This window comes from Theropithecus gelada, chromosome 19 (genome assembly GCF_003255815.1).
Source record: "Theropithecus gelada isolate Dixy chromosome 19, Tgel_1.0, whole genome shotgun sequence".
In the NCBI taxonomy this organism is placed as follows: Eukaryota; Metazoa; Chordata; class Mammalia; order Primates; family Cercopithecidae; genus Theropithecus; species Theropithecus gelada.
The window spans coordinates 21408725-21432880 of record NC_037687.1 but is presented as its reverse complement, the minus strand read 5'-3'; the positions used below and the strand labels follow the sequence as shown (position 1 = coordinate 21432880).

General features: G+C 36.3%; 1 protein-coding gene across 5 annotated transcripts in view; it reads right to left on the bottom strand.

Moving 5' to 3' along the window:
- Positions 1–5042: 5042 nt before the first annotated feature.
- The window catches only part of ZNF257 (zinc finger protein 257), a 34650-nt gene continuing 15536 nt past the window's right edge, over positions 5043–24156 (bottom strand). For 2 of the 5 annotated variants that reach the window (XM_025367768.1, XM_025367767.1), the window contains 3 exons: positions 19918–20044; positions 19286–19381; positions 5420–8552 (listed from right to left, as the gene is read on the bottom strand). In XM_025367768.1, coding sequence (XP_025223553.1) covers positions 7087–8552; positions 19286–19381; positions 19918–20044 — 1689 coding nt within the window. In that variant the 3' untranslated portion in view covers positions 5420–7086. Of the gene's footprint in view, positions 8553–8930; positions 8996–19285; positions 19382–19917; positions 20045–24156 lie in introns of those variants that run through there. The other 3 variants (XM_025367769.1, XM_025367772.1, XM_025367770.1) reach the window with 3 other exon arrangements.

The following is a 24156-nucleotide window of genomic DNA, read 5'->3' as shown; positions in this document are numbered from 1 at the left end:
AGGGAGATCTGACTGCCGACTTGCCAAAACAGTGCCCCCTGTCGCAGAGAGCAGTTAAGATTAGTCATCATTCTTATCACTATCTTTATTCTAATGGCAGTTAGATGTACTTCTTTAGCTTAACGGCAGCATAATGTAGGAATAAAATCTTTAAAAATTTAAGCAAATGAAAACCTACACCAGAAAAAAAAAAAAAAAAAAAAAACCTAACATCCACAAATGCATACATATTGATCTTTGTGTTGGCAGAGTCTGAAGCAGAACGTTGGGTGAAGTTGATGCAGTTATTTTGACCACATTGGCATATTGATAAAATTATTTATATTTGAGTAAAATATGTCTACATCCTATAAATACTGCTTTGTACTGTAAATAATAAATGTAAAATCTATCCTTAAGAGGATTCTAATTCTCAACTCACTATATATAGAAACCCAATCCTCTGGTTCCTCCAAACTGAAGCCTCATAAAGGCTCAAATATAGAGTGAGAGGGATTCAACAACAGAGCATGTGAAACAAAAAGGATGAGGTAGGATGGTTGGCACTAAGGCCCAGATTGCCCTGGGGACCCCAATAGAATAATATCAACTATTAAGCTCACTAGCTAAAAATAAACATAAAAAGCTGAAAATGCCATGGCTTAAATTTGGTGGGACTGAGTCTCTAGAATTGTAGACAGTTATACTAAAAGAATTGAGCCAGAATGACATGTCTCTAAGGATTATTAAAGAGAATGTTTAAAAGCACGTAAGTATTTATTCCAAATCTCATTACAGTAGCAATATTCTTTTCTGTAATGTCAGCTTCCCCAAGCTAGGGATGCCATAGACTAAGACAAGTGCCTAATATATTGCAGGCAATTATTTTCTACATTTAATGAACTTGCAATAAATTTGTAAAAGTTACTGGCCTGTTTCACATATAAATCTCACTGAAAGGCACTATCCAGTAGCTATTTTTCTGAGTCATTTTTGGGATTTTCTGTTGCTTGATTCCGAACTAACCTTATTTGAATCTTAGTGGTTTCTTTTTTTTTTTTTTTTTTTTTGAGATGGATTTTTGCTCTTGTTGCCCAGGCTGGAGTGCAGTGGTGCGATCTTGGCCCACCGCAACCTCCGCCTCCCGGGTTCAAGTGATGCTCCTGCCTCAGCCTCCCGAATAGCTGGGACTATAGGCATGTGATACCACGCCTGGCTAACTGTGTATTTTTAGTAGAGTCGGGGTTTCTCCACGTTGGTCAGGCTGGTCTCAAACTCCCGAACTCAGGTGATCTGCCTGCCTCGGCCTCCCAAAGTGCTAGGATTACAGATGTGAGCCACCATGCCTGGCCGAATCTTAGTGATTTCTAAAGCCCCAGATATAATAACAGAAAGAGAGCAAAAATGAAGCCAAGTTACCCCAACAGTTCATGTCGAATATATTTTGTTTTCCAAATGAACCAAAAACCACACAAGCTAAACGAAAGTCGGTTTAATATTCAACCTAAGTTCAATGGTAGCAGTCAAAATCATATGCAAAACTTAGCAAAGTCACAATATAGAAACTCTTAGTTTGGTATTCAAAAAAATTCTTATTTTGGCATTTTTAAAACAGGATAAATACATTAAATATGACAAAATATACTCACTCAATTATAATAAAATATTTGAAAAATTAATAATTTTATTCTTAATATTTACTATAATATATTTAGACAAAAGTTTCAGTAAAAAATACTTATAGCTACCATGTATGAATTAAAACAGCCCTGGGGGAAATAGCAATTTTTATTAATAGTGAATCCTGAAGTTCCAAGAATGTAAAATAATTTCTCCTGGGCACCCACAGCTGATGACCCAGATAAAGTTCACATATGTTTAATTTTAAAATTTTTATTTTCCCGGCCAGGTCCAGTGGCTCACGCCTATAATCCCAGCTCTTTGGGAGGCCCAGGAGAGCAGATCACCTGAGGTCAGGAGTTCGAGACCTGCCTCAACATGGAGAAACCCCGTCTCTACTGAAAATACAAAATTAGCCGGGCATGGTGATGCATGCATGTAATCCCAGGTACTCAGGAGGCTGAGGCAGAAGAACCGCTTGCACCTGGGAGGTGGAGGTGGCAGTGAGCTGATATCGTGCCAGCGCACTCGAGCCTGGGTGACAGAACGAGACTCCATCTCAAAAAAAAAAAAAGTGGAATTTCTCCAAATTGTTTTATCAAGATGTAATATAAATATTATTCCAAATTTCAAATTCACAGATCATTGTGTTGTTTTGCCACATTCAACATTCACACTTAAAAACAGAAGATTCTGCCAGGCGCAGTGGGATGCCGAGGCGGGTGGACCACCTGCAGTCAGGAGTTTGAGACTAACCTGGCCAACATGGTGAAACCCCAAAACTACTAAAAATACAAAAATTAGCTGGGCGTGGTGTAATCCCAGCTACTCAGGAGGCTGAGGTAGGAGAGTAGCTGGAATCTGCGGGGTGGAGGTCACAGTGAGTTGAGATTGGGCCACTTCACTCCAGCCTGGGAGAGAGAGAGCGAAACTCCATCTCAAAAACAAAAAAAAAAAAAAAAAAAGATTCTACATAGAAACATAAGTTGTGCTATAAATATATGACAGGAAATTAAATTTAAAATTGTTCATTTACCATTAACTCTATTTAGAATCTATATTTAGAATCTAATTTCTGAAATACTACTTTTTTTTTTACAAATTTTATATTTGCCATGCTTTTTGTAAGAATAAAACTTTTTTTACAAAGAAAAACAAAGCTGATGTAATCTTTTCACTTGTTAACCATGTATGGCTATTCTCTTAATTAACTAATCTGACAGTTTTATTGATAAGCAAATTCTTCAGTTAAAACCAATTTTTCACTGCATTAAAAATACCAACTTTCTCATTAGAACCTACAAACTACCATGTAAAATGACAAGGCATGAAGACAACAATGAGAAAACTTTAGTCATAACACAGTAAAAAAGGAAAGACTGTGATGCATATATAGTTGGAACACACATAAGACAAAATTGAAGATCAGGCTGGGCGCGGTGGTTCACACCTGTAATCCCAACCTTTGGGAGGCTGAGGCGGGCGGATCACCAGGTCAGGAGACCGAGACCATCCTGGCTAACACGGTGAAACCCTGTCTCTACTAAAAATACAAAAGAATTAGCCGGGCGTGGTGGCGGGCGCCTGCAGTCCCAGCTACTCAGGAGGTTGAGGCTGGAGAATGGCGTGAACCCAGGAGGTGAGCTTGCAGTGAGCAGAGATCATGCCACTGCACTCCAGCCTGGGAGACTCCATCTCAAAAAAAAAAAAAGAAAAGCAGCAGAATTTGTCTTTAAATTCAGCAAGTCAGTTTTGCAGCCTGAAAATGTCTTCTCCACATGATGAATCAATGTTATTTCTTCACCATTGCTTTCCATCACTGACCTGAAGTTACAAACTAACTCCAGCAAAAATATTTATGATTTATTATAAAGCATGTTTTACTCAGAACTGTCATATTTGTTTGCTACATTTATATGTAAAAACATCCTCATGACTTATGAAGTCTCCCTAGTACTTACCAAAGCAAATTAGCTCCCTCAATAGATTTACTTGTGTCAATTATAAAAAGTGAAAGAAACAATAAAGAAAATTGGGCTTATACAGGTTTCTCCAATAAAAATCAAATGTTAAAATATAACGATACACTAATTTTTTAATGACATCTAAAAATCATTTTATGTGTACTCTTAAATTTCATAACAATCATTCTTAAAATCCCTGACCAGCTCACATAATAAGTACTTCATAAAATACAAAACGCGAAAATTACAGGTCTAGCCCGTAAAATTACGGGTACCAGACAAGTAAAAACAGAGAATGTGCATAGGGAGATTCTGAACCATAAACCCTAACATTTTACAGCAATGAATTCAACACAATGCACAGAGTATAGATTTGCTTTCAACAGTTTCAAGGTTTTTAGTTTTCTAATAAGTCACCTTATTAAAAGAATTTGTTTTGTTCCAATATTGCTTTCTCCTTCCGAAAATGGGTACAAACTCATAGTCATACACACACTTACTTCATAATTTTCTTACACCTAAGGTTTATTTTTAGAGTAATATATATAACTCTATGTAAATCGAAACTAAAAGCCTGTATGTGTTTGCAGGCAGAGAAAACATGTTCAAAGAAAAAGAAGAAACAAATTCTTTTTTTTTTTTTTTTTTTTTTTTGAGACGGAGTCTCGCTCTGTCGCCCAGGCTGGAGTGCAGTGGCTGGATCTCAGCTCACTGCAAGCTCCGCTCCCCGGGTTTTACGCCCTTCTCCTGCCTCAGCCTCCTGAGTAGGTGGGACTACAGGCGCCCACCACCACGCCCGGCTAGTTTTTTGTATTTTTTAGTAGAGACGCGGTTTCACCGTGTTAGCCAGGATGGTCTCGATCTCCTGACCTCGTGATCCGCCCGTCTCGGCCTCCCAAAGTGCTGGGATTACAGGCTTGAGCCACCACGCCGGGCCACAAATTCTTTATATATTTATTCAGGACTTAGAAATGTATCAATTTTATTTATACTTCTATATAAATTTTATTGTGACCATGAAAATGACCCTGTAGTCAAGAACAACTGTAAATTTTAAAATACTTTTAATATTTTAAAATAACTAATAGTATTTTTGTTATTTTACTAATCAAACCATTTGTAATAAAAAGGATAAATGCTAGAGGTGATGGATGCATTTATCCTGATGTAATTATTATATATTATGTACCTGTACCAAAATATGCCATATATGGCATAAATATATACACATACTATGTAACCACAAAATTAAAAAGAATAAATTTAAGAAAAAAAGGATAAAAATGTAACCTATGGGAAAAATATTTTTTAACTTATTTGCAATTTGAAGCCATTGGCAGAAGAGATTACTAGGTGTTATTCCACTATGTTGCCAAATAGTATATTGTTACCATATTTTACCTACACCCTTGAGTAAGGTGGGTATGTTAAAGTTAGTGGAGTAATAATGCTCCACTGAATGCACAAGTCTTCTTTTTTTTTTTTTTTTTTTTGAGACAGGGTCTTGTTCTTGTTGCCCAGGCTGGAGTGCAATGGCATGATCTTGGCTCTCCGCAATCTCTGCCTCCCGGGTTCAAGTGATTCTCTTGCTTCAATCTCCCAAATAGCTGGGATTACAAGCACCCACCACCATGCCTGGCTAAATTTTTGTATTTTTAGTAGAGACAGGGTTTCACCATGTTGGCCAGGCTGGTCTCGAACTCCTGGCCTCAAGTGATCCGCCTGCCTCAGCCTCCCAAAGTGTTGGGATTACAGGCATGAGCTACTGTGCCCGACCAGAATGTACAATAGTCTTAATGTGGTAAAAGAAAATATTTAATTATAAATTAAGTCCACACATAATCTAAAAATTTTTTAATGTACTGCATTTTATTACATAAAAGCACAATCAGTAACATTATATGGTACGATTTTAGTTAATTTTAACTTACATTTAACTAACATTAAAAATGTTTTTCTCTCATAACTTGAAAGAATATTACTCTGAACAACTACCTCATACATCACTAAGTTAACCACAAAGAGCCTCTTCACTTAGATTCCTATGCATCTTACATTTCAGTGTCCTTACTCTTTTATAGAAGAGGTCATATGTAATTCCCACCTAATAAAGTATCTCTCGTATCTCTGATGCAGCAATAGTTAATCACATGCTTTCACAGGTGAATACAACAGAAATGAAGAAATAGCATGAAGTAATTTGAGAGTTGACTTACATCATTATTTACTTTTTAAAAGCTTTATGATTTTATCAAAAAAGTATACTTGAGTGTAATTATGACTTTTCAAAGAAATGTCTACTCATTTTAAAGTTATATAAAATTAATTTACTTACCAACAGTAGTTTTGGATTTTCTATACACAGCAGTCTGATTTAGTGCAATGTCTGAAGTGTCAGTGTCTTAGCTATTTGTACTGTTCTCTGATAATTATATAAACTCAATTTGAATTAAATATTTCTTTGTATTTATTGCATCTGCAAAAGTATATTTTAGTATGAGCTCTGGCATTTTCTAAGCTATAGTTATGGAAAAATGTTTTTCCAAATTCATTACATTTGCTGAATTCTTCTCCAATATAAATTTCCTAATGCTGAACAAAATTTTAGCAACTGCTTCAGGGTTGTCTAGTACAAAATGTGTACAATAAAATGATACAAGTAAAAGCACTACAACCCCCTTTATATTTGTAATATTTGTCTCAGAATAAACTCTTCTTCACTTTAAAGGCTTATATTTCTGACAGATCATTTGAAAGTAATTGTATTTATAATACTTTTATTAAGCATGAACTCTCTGATGTTGTGTAATATATGAGCAGATATTAATGACTTTTCCACATTCTTTATATTTGTACACCATTTCTCAACTATAAATGCTTTCCTGTATAATAAGCTGTGAACACTGGTTAAAAATTATATTCTTCACACTTGGAGTTTTCTCCAGTATAAATTATTTTACCTGCAATCAAGCGTGAAAACCATTTAAAAGTTTTTTCACAATCTTTATATTTCTAGAGTTTTGCACTAGTATTTTTTTTTCTTTTTACGTTTAGATAAGTTTGAGGTGTTGTGAAAAGCACTGTGACATCATTCAAGATTGTAGTTTCGCTCCAGCATGAAACATCTTATATATGTTAAGAATTGAGGACTTGTTAAGGGCTTTGTGACATTCTTCACACTTTAGGATTTCTGTCCAGTATAAATTATGTGTAATAAGAATTGAGAACTTTTAAACGCTTTGTCACATTCTTCACATTCGTAGGTTTTATCTTCCACATGAGTTCTCATGTTTAGTAAGAGTTGAAAACTGGGTAGAGGCTATGCCACATTCATCACATTTCAAGGGTTTCTCTCCAGCATGAATTATTTTGTGCTTAGTGAATGTTGAAGATTTGTTAGAAGCCAGGCCACGTTCTTCACATTTGTAGGGCTTCTCTTTTATGAATTCCCTTATGTTTAGTAAGGATTGATGAACAGTTAAAAGCCTTGACACATTCTTCACATTTGTAGGGTTTTTCTCCATTATGAATTATGTTTCGTAAGGTTTGAGGAATGGTTACAAGCTTTGCCATATTCTTCACATTTGTTGGGGTTCTCTCCAGCATGAATTCTCTTATGTATGGTAAGGTATGAGAAACGATTAAAAGGTTTGCCACATTCTTCACATTTGTAGGGTTTCTCTCCAGTATGAATTATCTTATGTTGAGTAAGGTGTGAAGACCGGTTAAAGGCTTTGCCACATTCTTGACATTTGTAGGGCTTCTCCCCAGTATGAATTAACTTATGTTGAGTAAGGTGTGAAGATTGGTTAAAGGCTTTACCACACTCTTCACATTTGTAGGGTTTCTCTCCAGTATGTATTATCTTATGTCGAATAAGGTATGAAGACCGGTTAAAGGCTTTGCCACACTCTTCACACTTGTAGGGTTTCTCTCCAGTATGAATTATCTTATGTTGAATAAGGGTAGTAAGAGCTGAGGACCAGTTAAAGGCTTTGCAATATTCATCACATTTCTGGGCCTTCTGTCTAGTATGAATTCTCTTATGTTTAGTAAGGTGTGAAGACCGGTTAAAGGCTTTTCCACACTCTTCACATTTGTAGGGTTTCTCTCTAGTATGAATTACCTTATGTTGAGTAAGGTGTGAAGACCGGTTAAAAGCTTTGCCACACTCTTCACATTTGTAGGGTTTCTCTCCAGTATGAATCATCTTATGTCGAGTAAGGGCTGAGGACTGTTTAAAGGCTTTTCCACACTCTTCACATTTGTAGGGTTTCTCTCCAGTATGAATTCTCTTATGTTGAGTAAAAGTAGTGAGAGCTGAGGACCAGTCAAAGGCTTTGCAACATTCATCACATTTGTAGGGCTTCTCTCTAGTATGAATTATCTTATGTTGAGTAAGGTGTGAAGACCGGTTAAAGGCTTTGCCACACTCTTCACATTTGTAGGATTTCTCTCTAGTATGAATTATCTTATGTTGAGTAAGGTGTGAAGACCGGTTAAAAGCTTTTCCACACTCTTCACATTTGTAGGGTTTCTCTCCAGTATGAGTCATCTTATGTCGAGTAAGGGCTGAGGACTTGTTAAAGGCTTTGCCACATTCTTCACATTTGTGGGAATTCTCTTTAATATGAATTCTCTTATGTTGAGTTAGTTGTGAAAGCATGCAAAATGATTTGCCACATTCTTTACATTTGCAAGTTTTCTTTTCAGTATGTCTTATCTGATGTCTATCTGAATTTGAAAATTTATAGAAGACTTTCACATATTTATCACATTGATATATTTTCCTCTGGGTAGTTATCAGACATTGGTTAAGTCCATTATAACTTCCTTTGCACACCTTACACTCATCCACACTTTTACAGCCCTTTCTTAATTGTAAATTCTCATGTTCACATTTATCATGTCTCCTCAGTATGACTTTTTGGGAAAAATCTTTTATGTCTTGCTCCAGCCAAAGGTCTTCAGCAATATGAGAACACATAACTAAAAGAAATTAAAACAACAAATTACTCCACTTACTAGACTCAGGTAAATATTTTTTACAAATCTAACCTATAAAACTGTATACACTACATAAGCAAGATGGCATAGCAAAATACCACAGGCTCTAATTTATTCAAAAACATATAAAATGTAACAAAAACATACTGACCAAAACACATTTTTGGAAAATTTATAAATGAGTTAAGTGTGCGAAGTGCCCCAGGTGAACACAATGTAAAAAGCAACATAGAAGAAAAAGAAAAATCTGTTATATTAACCCAACACAGCACTTCCTTCTCCCCAGTATAACATAGTGCCATTAGAAGTATACATTGCCAACTCCTTGTTTCTATTTAAAAGAAAAATATTGGCACATACATTTTTATGTCTGGATTTTAGGGGTCTTTCAAGACACTGGTTTCATTCTCCCATTAAATAAAATGCTGAAAAAAAAAATAGTATACTTTGGAATAACAATTTGAGAATGCTGAGACCAAAGGTAAATGTTACAGCAGCAGACAGACTGCAGTACCACAGACAGGGAACAAGGGTAGCAAGTGATTGATAACTAGGAAGAAGTCACGCAAATAAACTTTTTAAACTAGAAAATAAAACATTTCAGATAAGACACATTCTAAGAACATGTTTAAAAGGCTCTCAGAATGTCTAACCATGACAACATGACAACCATGACAAGACTATGCCAGGATAAAGCTACATTGTAAAGACTGACAGGAACCTTTTTTTTTTTTTAAATGTCCAAGTCTCAATCAAAGATTACAATGTATACAAAATAATAGGGCAACATGGTCCCATCAAAAAAATCACGAAATTTTCAGAAAGCAATCATTATAAAATAAAAATGTATACATTTTAGAAATTTAAAATAAGTTGAATAACACTCAATGAGTAAAAGGAGCACAGACAACTACTGAAAATCAGAAAAAAAGAAAAAACAGTAATTGTAGAGGTAAAATACAAAGAGATAATAACTAACCAATTTTTTTTTTTTTTTTTTTGAGACGGAGTCTGGCTCTGTCGCCCAGGCTGGAGTGCAGTGGCCGGATCTCAGCTCACTGCAAGCTCCACCTCCCGGGTTTACGCCATTCTCCTGCCTCAGCCTCCCGAGTAGCTGGGACTACAGGCGCCCGCCACCTCGCCCAGCTAGTTTTTTGTATTTTTAGTAGAGACGGGGTTTCACTGTGTTAGCCAGGATGGTCTTGATCTCCTGACCTCGTGATCCGCCCGTCTCGGCCTCCCAAAGTGCTGGGATTACAGGCTTGAGCCACCGTGCCCGGCCATAACTAACCAATTCTAAAAGAAAAAAATGATATAAAAATAAAGAAGTTCGACAAACTAAAATACACATACAAGATATTTATTTAAAAAACACATATATAAGAGCAATTTAAAATGTCACAGAGAGAATCTCAAGAACTGCAAGATGAAAGTGATGTGTCATTTATAAGCATAGAGTTATAAACTAGTTTATAAACAGTTTAAAACAGTTATAAACTGTTTAAAACTAAACAGTGAGGTTTTCAAAAGAAAATTTTGCAGGCCAGAAGAAAACTGTGTGATATTGCCAAAGTCCTGAAGAAAAAATGCTGCCAGGTGAAAAGAATAATCATCAGCAAAAATGTCCTACCAAATAAATAAAAAAAAAAGACCTTCTAAAATAACCAAATCCTGAGACAGTATATTGGCACTGCATATGACCTATATATATCAAAGATGCTGAAAAAAGTTTCTTCCACTGAAAATAACACGATGCTAGAAAACAACACATAATCATATAAAAATACATAAGTTCCTGGGAAACATACATACACAAAAATAGAATTCCTTAGCATTCTCATAATGGGATAGAAAACATTTATAATTATGCTCTAAAATTAGAAAAATAAAAGCACAGAAAGTATTGTAAATATCTGTTAATAAATATACAACAGATAATCAGCAATATCAATAACAAAGTTGAGGGCAGATGTAATGGGGAACAATTTTTGTATATGACTGAAGTTCATTTTTCACCAGATTAAATATACACTACTTTATCTTTTAGAGGTTTTATGTAATCCCCAAGGTACCACAAAGAAAATATCTGTATAGACACCCAAAAGAAAATAAGAAAGAAGTGAAACCATATCAATACTAATGAAACAGACACAATGGAAGACAGAAAGGGAGAAAATGAGGGTAAAGATACAAGAATCAAACAAAATAATTAATAAAATAACAGGAAGTCTTTGTCTTTTAGAAAATTACTTACATATATGTATAATTAGCTTTCTAATCAAGAGACATAGTTTCAATAAAGGGATTCATTAAAAAACATTAAAACTCAAGACCCGACTTGTCTTTCTACAAGAGTCAGTTTAGAACTAATAATTAAAAAAAGCCTGAAAGTGACAAGATTGATGTAGGCATTCTATCCAAATACTAACCAAATGAGAGCAGAAAAGGTCAAAGCAGTATTACACGAGCTACATCGTAAGTCAAAAACTCATATTACATAAAATGTATATGAAGTCAAAACTCCAAAAGACAAAGAAAGACATTAAACAATAATAGACGGGGAACTTATGAAAAATGTGTATAGATGCATATTTGTGTGTGTGTGTGTGTATCTCACCTTAGAGTTCCAAATATGTAAGGTAAATATTGACATAACTGAAGAAACACATAGAAAACAATATAATAATAGTAGGATATTTTGATACCTCACTTTCTCTGATAATAATAAAACAAGATAATATTAGTAAGGAAACAGCGGACTTGAGGGCAGTATAAAACAAGTATTTCTAACAGATACAGAGAACACTTCTCAACATCAGGAAACACACCCTTTGCAACAGCTCATACAATATTCTTTTTGATAGACCACCGGTTAGGTCAAAAAATAAATCTCAACAAATGTTTCAAAACTAAAATTTTGAGCTGGGCGTGGTGGCTCACACCTGTAATCCCAGCACTTTGGGAGGCCGAGGCAGGTGGATCACCTGAGGTCAGGAGTTCAAGACCAGCCTGGCCAACATGAAAATACAAAATTAGCCAGGTATGGTAGTGCATGCCTGTGATCCCAGCTACTTGGGAGGCTGAGGCAGGAGAATTGCTTGGACCCAGGAGGCGGAGGCTGCAGTGAAGAGAAATCACACCACTGCACTCCAGTCTGGCGACAGAGCAGGACTCTGTCTCAAAACAAACAAACAAATAACAACAACAAAAAAAAACTGAAACTTTGGCAGGCATGGTGGCTCATGCCTGTAATCCCAGCAGTTTGGGAGGCCAAGCTGGGTGGATCACCTGAGGTCAGGAGTTTGAGATGAGCCTGGCCAACATGGCGAAACCCTGTCTCTATCAAAAATACAAAACTTAACTGGGCCTGGTGGCATGCGCCTATAATCCCAGATACGCAGCAGGTTAAAGCATGAGAATCGCTTGAACCCAGGAGGCAAGAGTTGCAGTGAGCCGAGATCACACCACTGCGCCCCAATCCTGGGCAACAGAGTGAAAGTGTCTCAAAAAACAACAACAACAAAAAACTCCTAAAATTTTAAGGATTACTTTCTATGAACAAAATGGAATAAGAATATAAAACAATGGAAAAAAAAAACTGAAAAATTCACAAATATATAGAAATTAAACAATACACTCAAGCATACTATTGTTCAAAGATTAAAATAATTAATATTGTATAGATGTTTATATCATTTAATGTAATCTACAGATTGAATGCAATGTTTTTCAAATTTCTCATTGCATTTTGAGAAAATAGTAATAGCAAACTCAGGAGTGCTATTGCAAGAGACAACAAGGTACCCAACAATCTTCAAAAAAAAAAAAAAAATTGGAGGCATTATAATTCCTTATTTCAAAGCATATTACAAAGCTACAGAATTAAAACAATTTAGTATCAGTATCAAACTGAAAACTAGACAACTCAAATAGAATGCAACACATAAACTTTAATATATATGGTCATATAGTCATTTACATACCCATAATAATTGTAGCATTGTTACTGAAAGCCAATAGGTAAAAACAATGCTAATTTCTGTCACCAAATTATTCAATAGATACAATTTGAAATGTAAAAATACTGGAACATCACTCAGTTTTCTTACTTTCTTTCTTTTTTTTTTTTTTTTTTTTGAGACGAAGTCTCACTCTTGTCCCCCAGGCTGGAGTACGATGGCATGATCTCAGCTCATTGCAACCCCTGCTTCCTGGGTTCAAGCAATTCTCCTGCCTTGGCCCCCTGAGTAGCTGGGATTACAGGCACCTACCACCACACTCAGCTAATTTCTGTATTTTTAGTTGAGATGGGGTTTCACCATGTTGGCCAGGCTGGTCTAGAACTCCTGACCTCAGGTGATCCACCCGCCTTGGTCTCCCAAAGTGCTGGGATTACAGATGTGAGCTACTGCGCCCAATCATATCACTCAGTTTTCAAAAAGCAGAAAATATTCTAACAACTACACAGATAAATCTTGATGATATTTTGCAAAGTGACATGAGCCAGCCACAGACAGAGATTGTATGAGATACATAAAGAAGTTACACCACTAGGAACACAAAACAGAGTGGTGTTTCAAAAGTGCCGTAATACTGGAAAAGTTGGTAGTTGTATAATGTGTATTGAGATTTAGCTTTGCAAGATAAAAATGCTTCAGCAGGCCGGGCGCGGTGGCTCAAGCCTGTAATCCCAGCACTTCGGGAGGCCGAGACGGGCGGATCACGAGGTCAGGAGATCGAGACCATCCTGGCTAACACGGTGAAACCCCGTCTCTACTAAAAAATACAAAAAACTAGCCGGGCGAGGTGGCGGGCGCCTGTAGTCCCAGCTACTGGGGAGGCTCAGGCAGGAGAATGGCGTGAATCCGGGAGACGGAGCTTGCAGTGAGCTGAGATCCGGCCACTGCACTCCAGCCTGGGCGACAGAGCTAGACTACGTCTCAAAAAAAAAAAAAAAAAAAAAAGCTTCAGCAATATGTTGCAGAATAATGTCAATATAACTAAACTGAATATTTGAAAATATTTTATTATAAATTATTATGTGTTTTTGACAAGTAAAAACAATAGTAGCTAGAAGAGAAATTTAGTTATGAGTTTAGTTTTTCGAGATGGAGTTTCGCTCTTGTTGCCCAGCTGGAGTGCAATGGCACGATCTTGGCTCACTTCAGTCTCCGCCTCCTGGGTTCAAGCGAGTCTCCTGCCTCAGGTTCCCAAGTAGCTGGACTACTGGCGCCCACCACCATGCCCGGCTAATTTTTTTGTATTTTTAGTAGAGACGGGCTTTCACCACTTTGGCCAGGCTGGTCTCAAACTGACCTCAGGTGATCCACCCACCTTGGTCTCCCAAATACTTGCTGGGATTACAGGCCACCACACCCTGCCAGTAGTTTTTAAATTATCTTCAAATCCAAAAGTATTTCTTTCACAGAAAAATAACAGAGATTCACAAACAAACAGGATATGGAAGATTCACAAATAAATAGGATGTTGAAATTAGGAGAATTTTTGTGACTACTCATCTGCACTGGATTAAACAACAAACCTACACAACAAATATACAAGTTATAAAGAAACACAGGGATAATATTTATAAAGGCAAACAAACATAGAGATAATTATATTGGCAATGGATGTTTGGCTGATTCATATTTGATTTTGCTCCACACTGTGTTAAATTGTTCAGAACTAAATATTGTCATACACAATTATAATATAAACTGAAAAATCAAGACACAATTAACTGGTATGAGGTGGCATGTTCCAAAATATAATACAAAAATATAAAATTGCAAAACAAATTTAAAATGTAGAATGTGCCGGGCGCTGTGGCTCAAGCCTGTAATCCCAGCACTTTGGGAGGCCGAGACGGGCGGATCACGAGGTCAGGAGATGGAGACCATCCTGGCTAACACGGTGAAACCCCGTCTCTATTAAGAAATACAAAAAACTAGCCGGGCGAGGTGGCGGGCGTCTGTAGTCCCAGCTACTCGGGAGGCTGAGGCCGGAGAATAGCGTGAACCCGGAAGGCGGAGCTTGCAGTGGGCTGAGATCCGGCCACTGCACTCCAGCCTGGGCGACAGAGCGAGACTCCGTCTCAAAAAAAATAAAAAATAAAAAATAAAATGTAGAATGTAATACTTATTGGACAGCATCAAGTCGATCCATATACTCATGAACAAAATCTTGGAAGAAGTCTATAGGGAAAAAGTAATACAGAGTTTACTTGAAAATGAAAAACACTAAGTTCTTCCCAAATTTTGAGGTAATAAAATAATACCTGACCAATAATACTTGATTTGAAATTATTTTACTTCAAAAAAAGATAAAAAGACTTTCCAAAATGAAAGGTGAGAGTGTTCATCATGACTAGCACTGTCCTACAAAAAATGCTACATGGTGGCGAGGCACAATGGCTCATGCCTATCATCTGACAGTTTTCGGAGGCCCAGGCAGTCACATCACTTGGGACCAGGAGTTCAAGAACATCCTGAGGAACATGGTGAGACTTTGCATATAAAAACGAAGAAATGCTACAATGAGTCCATTATATTGAAAAATAAAATTCTGCACAGCATCATATGACTATGTAAATATAAAGCTATTAAATGTAAATATACAGACACACATAGAATCCTTTACTATTACAATGATGGTGCATAAAATCCCTAAATTTCTTCCATAGAATATGAAAAACAAAATATAAATCTGCATAAATCTGTTATTAAATTTGTAATATTAATAACAAAAATGTAGAGGTATAGTATTTGTATTCAGTTGAAGTTGTTATGAGATTAAAATATATTGTTTTAACTTTAAGCTGTTTTATGTAATCTTCATTTTTCAAGATGATTATGAAGACAATATTTATAGAAAGTATGCTAAACAAATAGAAAAATAATCAAAGCATATCACTATAAAATTAAACAAAATTTAAAGTGGTAAAATAGGAAATGAGAAAAAACATATCTATAAGAGCACATAAAACAATAATAATAAAACTGGTAACAGAAACATTTCTTTAAGCAATTATTTTAAATACAAATTAATTAAACTATTTAATTTTTAAAAATGTAACCCCAGGACTTTGGGAGGCCAAGGTGGACTGATCACTTGATCTCAGAAGGTCAAAACCAGAGTGGGCAACATGGCAAAACTGTGTCTCTACAAAAAATACAAAAAAACGAGTTGGATGTGATGTCACATACTTGTATCCCAGCTACCCGAGAGGCTGAAATGAGAGGTCATATGAGTTTGGGAGGTTGAAGCCGCTGTGAGCCATGATCAAACCATTGCAAACCAGCCTGGTTGACAGAGTGAGAACCTATCTCAAAAATAAAAAAGTAAGTAAATTATATTTAAAAAATTAAATGCCTAATTGGCTTAAGAAAAACAGCATATAATACGCTGCATACAAGAGATTCATTTTAGCATTTAGTTAAATAGGCTAAAAGTAACAGAATGAAAAAATTCCATATTCCATGCAAATAGTAACAATTGGGTGAGGTCGTCATAATTACAGTAGACATAATATATCCTAAGTACTAGCATGAGACAAAGACTGATATTATATAATGGTAAAATGGGTCAATTTAACTGGTATCTATCCATATGTGTATGTGTGTATATATATGTATACATACAGATATGTGTATATATAACATATATATGCATACATATATATATCTATATAGGGCTGGGCATGGTGGCTCATGCCTTTAATCCCAGAACTTTGGGAGGCCTAGGCAGGTGGATGATGAGGTCAGGAGTTCAAGACTATCCTGGCTAACATGGTGAAACCCCGACTCTACTAAAAATACAAAAATTAGCTGGGCATGGTGGCACGTGCCTTGCAATCCCAGCAACTCAGGAGGCTGAGGTGGAAGAATCGTTTGAACCTGGAAGACGGAGGTTGCAGTGAGCTGAGATCGTGCCACTGTACTCCAACCTGGGCAACAAAGTAAGACTCCATCTCAAAAAAAAAAAAAAAAAAAAATCTATATAGATATATAATTAATATAGTATTTAATAAAATACTTATCCAGCTATATGTATATGTATATATAACATCAGGGCTCCAAAATATATAAAGCAAATATCAACAAATTGAAGCAGGAAATACATAGCAACATAATTGTTGACATCAAGATCCCATTTTCAATAATAGAAAATTCAGATAAAATAGCAATAATAAAACACAGAACTTACAAAACATTATAGACTGTATTAATTATTTTCAATACACAGGAAGCCCAAGAGTAGATAATTTATTAAAAAAAAAAAAAAAGATTTGGTTCACAGTTTGGCAGGCTGTACAAGAAGTGTGCACCAACATGTGCTTCTGGTGAGAGTCTCAAAAAGCTTACAATCATGGTAGAAGGCCAAGAGTAACTGGACATACCACATGGTAAAAGACAGCAAGTGTGAGGTGAAGGAGCCAGGTTCTTTTAATGAGCCAGCTCTCTTTTGAATTAATGGAGTGTAAAATTTTGATTACAAAGAGGATGGTGCCAACCCATGCACAAGGAATTTTTCCCCACAAACCAAACACCTCCCACTGGTCTTACATCCAACATTGAGAATTACATGGCAGCATGAAGTCCTCATGCCTATAACCCCAACACTTTGGAGGAGTGTTCTCTTCAGAAGGCAGGCTATCATTCCAGTGGCAAACTACAGGACCCCTGGTCTTAGCTACAGGACAGGAAATGGCCAACCCAACTTGGTCCCACTGAGAATTCTGGATTTACTCTGTGAATTATTTCAAAATCCTTTCAGCCACAGTCTGGGAGAGGTTCTGTCCTTTCATAGGCCTGGAGGAAGACACCCGTTTATAGTAATGCAGGCAGGCCTGCAGACCCTGGCTTTTAATGTGGTGCCTGAAGCAGTTCAAAGTCTCAGTTACAGCTTTCTGGGCCACAGTTTATGGCCAGTTCTCTTTACCTAGAAACCAACACAGTGACCTGAGGAAATCCTCTGTGGTACTCAGCGAAGGCTGTACTCATTTACGTCCCGATTTAAGGTACATTATATACAGACCCTACTGCAAAAACCTGCCCTAGTGTCTGCCCTACAGAGCAAAGTCTTGAAGGATATCCAATCTGTCCAAAAATAATATGGGGATTACAACTATCTAAGCCCCTTGTAACAAGCCAACTAAAGGTGGACCCTAGTGCAGACCCAGCAATCTTGTGACCAAGCTACAATCCCTCTCCATCACAAACCCAGAGGGAATCCCATCACCCTGGGGGACCAATGGAAGAAGACCTTTACCTACTGAAACCAGTTTATAGCAACTTGAAGAGGTGTTTGCTCCTTCAAATTCACAGACACCAAATGCAAAATTATATTGTGCACCTTGTCAATGCTTCCATTTTAACATAGCACTGATGTGGCAGAATAATTAGTCAAAACAATTTTCAAAAAGCCATTGAAACTGAAGACAAATAAGTAAAAATTTGTTGTTTGTAGATGACATGATCTTATATATAGAAAACCATAAGCAGTGCATTAAAACCTCTCTAAGTTAATAAACTCAGTAAATTAGCAAAATATAAAACTAACGTACAAGTATAAGCTATCATCCCATACACTTAAAACAAACTATCTGATAAAATAGACAAAAAAAAAAAATCTTATTTACAATAGCATTAAAACAATAAATTTCTGGCCAGGCACGGTTGCTCACACCTGTAAACCCAGGCTGATGAGGGCAGATCATCTGAGGTCAGGAGTTCGAGACCCGCCTGGCCAACATAGTGAAACCCTATCTCTACTAAAAATACAAAAATTAGCCAGGCATGGTGGCGAGCGCCTGTAATCCCTGCTACTTAAAAGGCTGAGGCAGGAGAATCACTTGAACCTGGGACGGGGAGTTTGCAGTGAGCTGAGACTTTGCCATTGCACTTCAGCCTGGGCAAGAAGAGTGAAACTCTGTCTCAAAAAATAAATAAATTTCAGAGAACAAATTTGACCAAGGAGATAAAAAATCTTTACACTGAAAGATACAAGATAGCTAGGAAAAGAAATAGAGAAGACACAAATAAATTTAAAAATGTTTTATGAGTTGAAAGAATAAGATTCAATACATATAGGTTCAATAAGCTCCCTACAAAAATTCCAGATGTAAGTTTTTTTTACAGTAATAGAAAATACAAGACTAAAGATTACATGAAACTACAATAAACTTTGAATAGCCAAAGCGATCTGGAGGAAAAAAAACAAAGCAGAACGACATCATATTTTATAATTACAAATTATCTTTCAATAATATACTAAAAAAAGATGAAATGTGCAGAAAAATTAAAAAATTCAGTGGAACAGAAACCACTATTTCAGACATGATGCAAAAAGAGAACTTAAGAAAAAGCTTAACATAGAATTTTTTAAAATTATGCAGATATTTGTGTGTCCCTAAAAACAATGAAAAAGTAGTCAGACTGTGCAGTCTCTTATATGCCATGAGGACTTTGGCTCTCACTGTAAACTTGAAGAAAAATGACTGAAAGTAGAATCTTTAGAGAATTTAAAAGCATAAGACAGAAAATGCCCCTATGTGAGAACAAAGAAAAAAAAAAAAAAAAACAAGCCTCAGACTTCCAGAAACTATACCCTTTGGAACACAGCTTCCCAAATGACATTTTAAGGACTTGCTTTCTCCTTGACCTTTGGATCTCTCATCTGGGTCATCTGTTGTATTGGCTTTCACTCTCACCTACCTGGGGGTTTGGCTACCATCTCATGTCTGTTCATATTCCAGGGCTCTTTTCCTTGCTCCACACAGGTGATTAGGTCTGGCTTAGAGACAGCAATACCTGTTTTATTAAAAATAAGTAATATGCATCTTGTTCATATTCTGCAATTACCAACTTAGTAATGTGCTCAATAAGGAGAATGTTAATACAATATTCTAATACATTTATTCCAAAATACTAATTTATAACAGTTATTTCTAAATATTTAGAAAATACTGTATATTTGTAGGTTCTTAATTCACTACTCAGAACTACTGAATAAAAAAATTGGTGGTAGCAATTAGATTTTAAGGTGTGGGCAATAATATTTTATACCAGTAAATTTCTGAAATTACCACTAATCTAGAGTGAGGGAAACAGATCAGCTCAGCAATGTGGAAAGTTCAGCTCAAGATGAAACATCTTGAAGAAATTTTTTTTCTACACTGACAAATCCTTATGATTTTCTTGAAAACAGGGATTTGAAACTCATTTATGCAAAGCATAATTATCAAAAATTACCAAATTATCAAAAAACATTCTACAAAAAAACAAAAAGAAAACAAAAATAAAGCCTTTAGAGTATATTAGGAATTGAGTATTGAAGTTATCCTCACCCAGGAAGACCAGGTTTCTGTAGTTCTCTAACATCACATTTCTATATAAATTCTGCTGAACAGTGTCCAGGCATTGCCACTCCTCCAGAGAGAATTCTACAGTCACATCCCTAAATGTCAGCGGTCCCTGAAAAACACACAAACACAGACACATATATATTTACCAAGTGGTCATGGACAGAATTTTTAATGTCACTCAAAGTGTAATTCGAGAGTAGAGAGAACAGGTTCTGCCTTATAGGAGTGACCAAAATTATCCAAGAAAATATTTTTTTAACCCAGAAATATTCTCTAATGTATTCTCCGACTCTAAAAAACACGCCCCCATACACATGTACCAAGTGGCCATGGGCAGAATTTTTAATGTGTCTCAAGGTCAAATGAGAGAGTAGAGAACTGATTCTGACTTATAGAAAGTCTGAGTTTCTGCTTTTTTTTTTTTTTTTTTTTTTTTTTTAAAGTTTCTGGATTTCTAACAAGTTCGCCAGTAATGCCAATGTTTTTGGCCCAAGAAGAATATTTTGTCAAACATCCACTAAGTAAAAGAGCCTGTGTTTTTCCTAGTATTGCTGGACTGTAAAAAAAAGATAAGAGTTTTCACTTGCCAAAGACAGATATATGCAAAGAAAACTTAAGAAAGAGGGGTAGCTACCAGATAAAATGTGATGGTTTATGCACATCAGCTGCATAAAAATAATTTATAATGAAAAGAAAAATAATTAGCTTTCTAGTAAAAAACATCCGTCGCAGAGCTCCTTAACCAAGTAAATCATTAATATTACTTGCACTAGGACAAATTTTTATGATGTGCTGATGCACAAAAGAAGGACACAGCATCACCACTGTGACATTTTCTCCCAGAAGTAAATTGTAGTCCGAATTTAACCATAAAGAACCATCAGTTTTATACCAAGTTCAAGATACAGGTATCTCCCATGTTGTGTAAGTTTTAATAGTGATTTTTTAGTATTCTTTCTTTAGCACCCTAGAAAGCAGGCATTTTCTCATATTTTTTTCAGGATTTTCTGGGTAATAAATGCCATCCTCTTTAAATAAACACTTTCTTAATCCTGTTCTATATAGAGTTAATGAAGAACACAGATGGAACCTCAATATTACAAGTTTTCCGTCTTTTTTTCAGAACCCCTTTATTCTTCCAATAGGAATCTTGAGTATTCACACCTTCCCAGCCACAAAGGGAACATTTTTAATACAGTAGATTATAAATTCATGAAGAGAATTCCGCATGGCATAGAAGAAGCCATGATGTAGAAGGCTCCAGTATATGGGAAAAAACATATTTTTCAGAGACGTTTGACTATTATAAGAATTTTTTAAAGTAGTTAAAACAAACTCATTAGGGAGGAAAAACACAAGCAGAGAAGTAAAGCTTTGCATGTAAAAATGCATGGCATTTCAGAAGGCAGAGTGGACACAGCTCTTGATATGAGACATGTTTAGCTGAAAAAAAAAAGGCATTTTTTTCCTCCTTCTCCTCTGGAATTCCTGCTTAGATGAAATTTTCTGCACCAATTACACCGGCATCTTGAGAATATGCCTTTAAAGGTGTCAGCACCACCCATTTACCTGCTACCACCACACCCACAGGCAGAAGGACCAAGAACTGCAGAAACATTCCATCCATTTCTGTCCTTTATACTAGTAGAGATTCAGGAACAATGAGCTTCTTTATGAAGATAAAAATACAAGTTTTTCTTTTCTGTCTTCAGATGCCCTCCTCTGCCACAGACACCAGCAATTTCTGCTACAGTAATGGTAATATGGGCCACACTGCCTTGTCTCTCCCAAACCCAAACAGAACAGGCCCTGTGACCATCCTTTAGTGAAAAGGTTTCTACCTTAACTCTCATGAATGCCTTGAACCCTTCATTGTTGATTCTGGCCTCACCTTGGAATTATATGAGGCACTTAATTAAAACAACATATATGTTTCCACCTAAAACAATAAACAAAACCTGTGGGAAAAGCTCAAGTAAGGATTTTTCTGCAAATTGCCCATGTAATCCTAATTAGAGGTCTGGGCTTATAACCACTTAGCTAAGCATTTAATCTCAAGCTTTTATGAGCTTACAAATCACTTAGTAATTTTGGCCCCACTCTATGTAATGTGATTCTGCAGGTTTGAAAAGGGTCCAAAATGAATGTTTTAAACAAGTCCCCTGTCAATGTTGATGTTACTCCCCCTGGGCTCATGATTAGCATTAGAGAAAGCAGGCATAGCACAGAGTCCCTTACACTCATTACTCTTGTCACAACACAAATACTTCTAGGGCAAATAAAGACAACCACTCTCCATCCTAAAGTAGCATATTCTTTGCTGGCTCTGCAGAGTATACAGAGAAAACAGAAAGCAGCCATATCTGAATAAGTCTGTGTTTAAATAACAACATGCACAAGTGTACTGATGGAATGTTTATTAAACATTGTGCTCTATGTGCTCAAGAGGATGTTGCAGAGCACTGTGCTGGGAATAACACATTATGTGACTTAATCGTCATAACACCTTTGGAGTTGGTACTAAGTGTTTAATAATTCCCAGGATTTAGATAAAGGGCACAGCATTTTAATTTTTTTAGTTTCTCTGTCATTAATTTTTTATAAAATGTGTAGAATAAAAGCTATATAGATAGATGAGAGGGATAAAGGAAAAATTTAATGTAGTTTAGAGGAATTTTTATTGTGTTTATATGTAAATCAGTTCTCTGAGGCAAGACTCCAGGGTGGGGACAGGACTCAGTCAAGTCCCCAAGTAAGAACTGAACAGAACTGGAACAGGGAGTGGAGCCTACATAGAATTTGTTCTCTATGCCACTGGTGTACTTCCAGTTCTGTTTCCTAAGCTTACCTAAGAAAAACTTAAATCTCACAGTTCATGTAACTTTAATCTTTTTTAGCTACTGCCCTGTCAATTTCATAATATATACTAATAATCCATTTAATCAAATCTCTTGTTTATCTAGAATAATTTTACTAGAAGATAAATATGTATTCTTAGCAAAATAAAAGAAATAAAAATAATAACAATTCTTCTGTCCATAAACATCCCTTCAGGTGATGACATCAGAAGTCAGAGCAATATCATTTATTTTTTATTTGTGTTACTTACGGCCCCAAGTTTCTTTGCACAAATCTACTTATTATATCAACCATATGATGCTTAATTCATTGTTTATCCAGTTGCTAGTCTGGACTAAAAGTTCATGGATGGTAGGGACCATGATTGCTACATCTATTATTCTAATGGCCATATGAGATGGGAGCATTTAGTTTATCTGTTCGAATGTTCAGAACTTCTTTTCCTCCCAAGTACCAGGAATCTGAAGAAACTGTCATCTGGGTACCAACCAAAAATATCTCTTGAATGAGGGAAGGATGACCCATTTCTCTTACACTGAGACAGAAGCAGAGTTAACCACTCTTGTCAGCCTGACACAATTCTGCTCTGGAAATCCTCAAATGTCTCAAAGACGCCTAGGTGATTCCGAGAGGATTCCCACTCACCGTGCACTGATGGCCCAATTGTAAGCCAGACAGAAGAGATGTAGGCTGATTCTAAATAGAAAATGGAACTGTCCTGGTAAAGCTCCAGAACCTGGATCACCTGTCCTAATTTGCTAGCTTTTGGGTAAGACGAAGGATAAAAATGTTCTACTCCAGTATCACATTTTACGAGTAGGTATAGTTGTGGTCATGGCTGTGGATACTTTGTAGCCTTGATCTCTCACTCCTAAGATGCTTATCTTTACTTACAGATTCTGCTATCAGATTCTATGTACACTGGGATCCTCTCATGTAACTGTAGCAGGTCACTGGACAAGACCTGAAAAGCTCAAAGAGCCACACTATCAAAGGGGCACTTTAAGATGTCTATGTTGACATCTCACAATGCAGAAAATTCCTCCTGTTGGTTTTCATTACCTTCTTAATCTAAAACCTGGCCCTGTCTTGTGAATCTCAGGCAGGGGTCAGCTCTTATGTGCAGATTCTTGGTCAGATCAAACTGGCTCTACATTCTTGGGTGTTACAGCAAATGGAGTACAATTAAAGAGAGATGTTCTCCTAGAGGCTGTTCTAGCACATCCTAAGTAATATGTCTGCCTAAAAAGAAAATCCGAGGCAACACAGATATAAGTAGACAGTTTATTTGTTCCACCCTTGAGGATTGTAACCTGGGAGCAAAGATTCAAGCTGCCTGGAATCTATATTTTGATCAGCAGC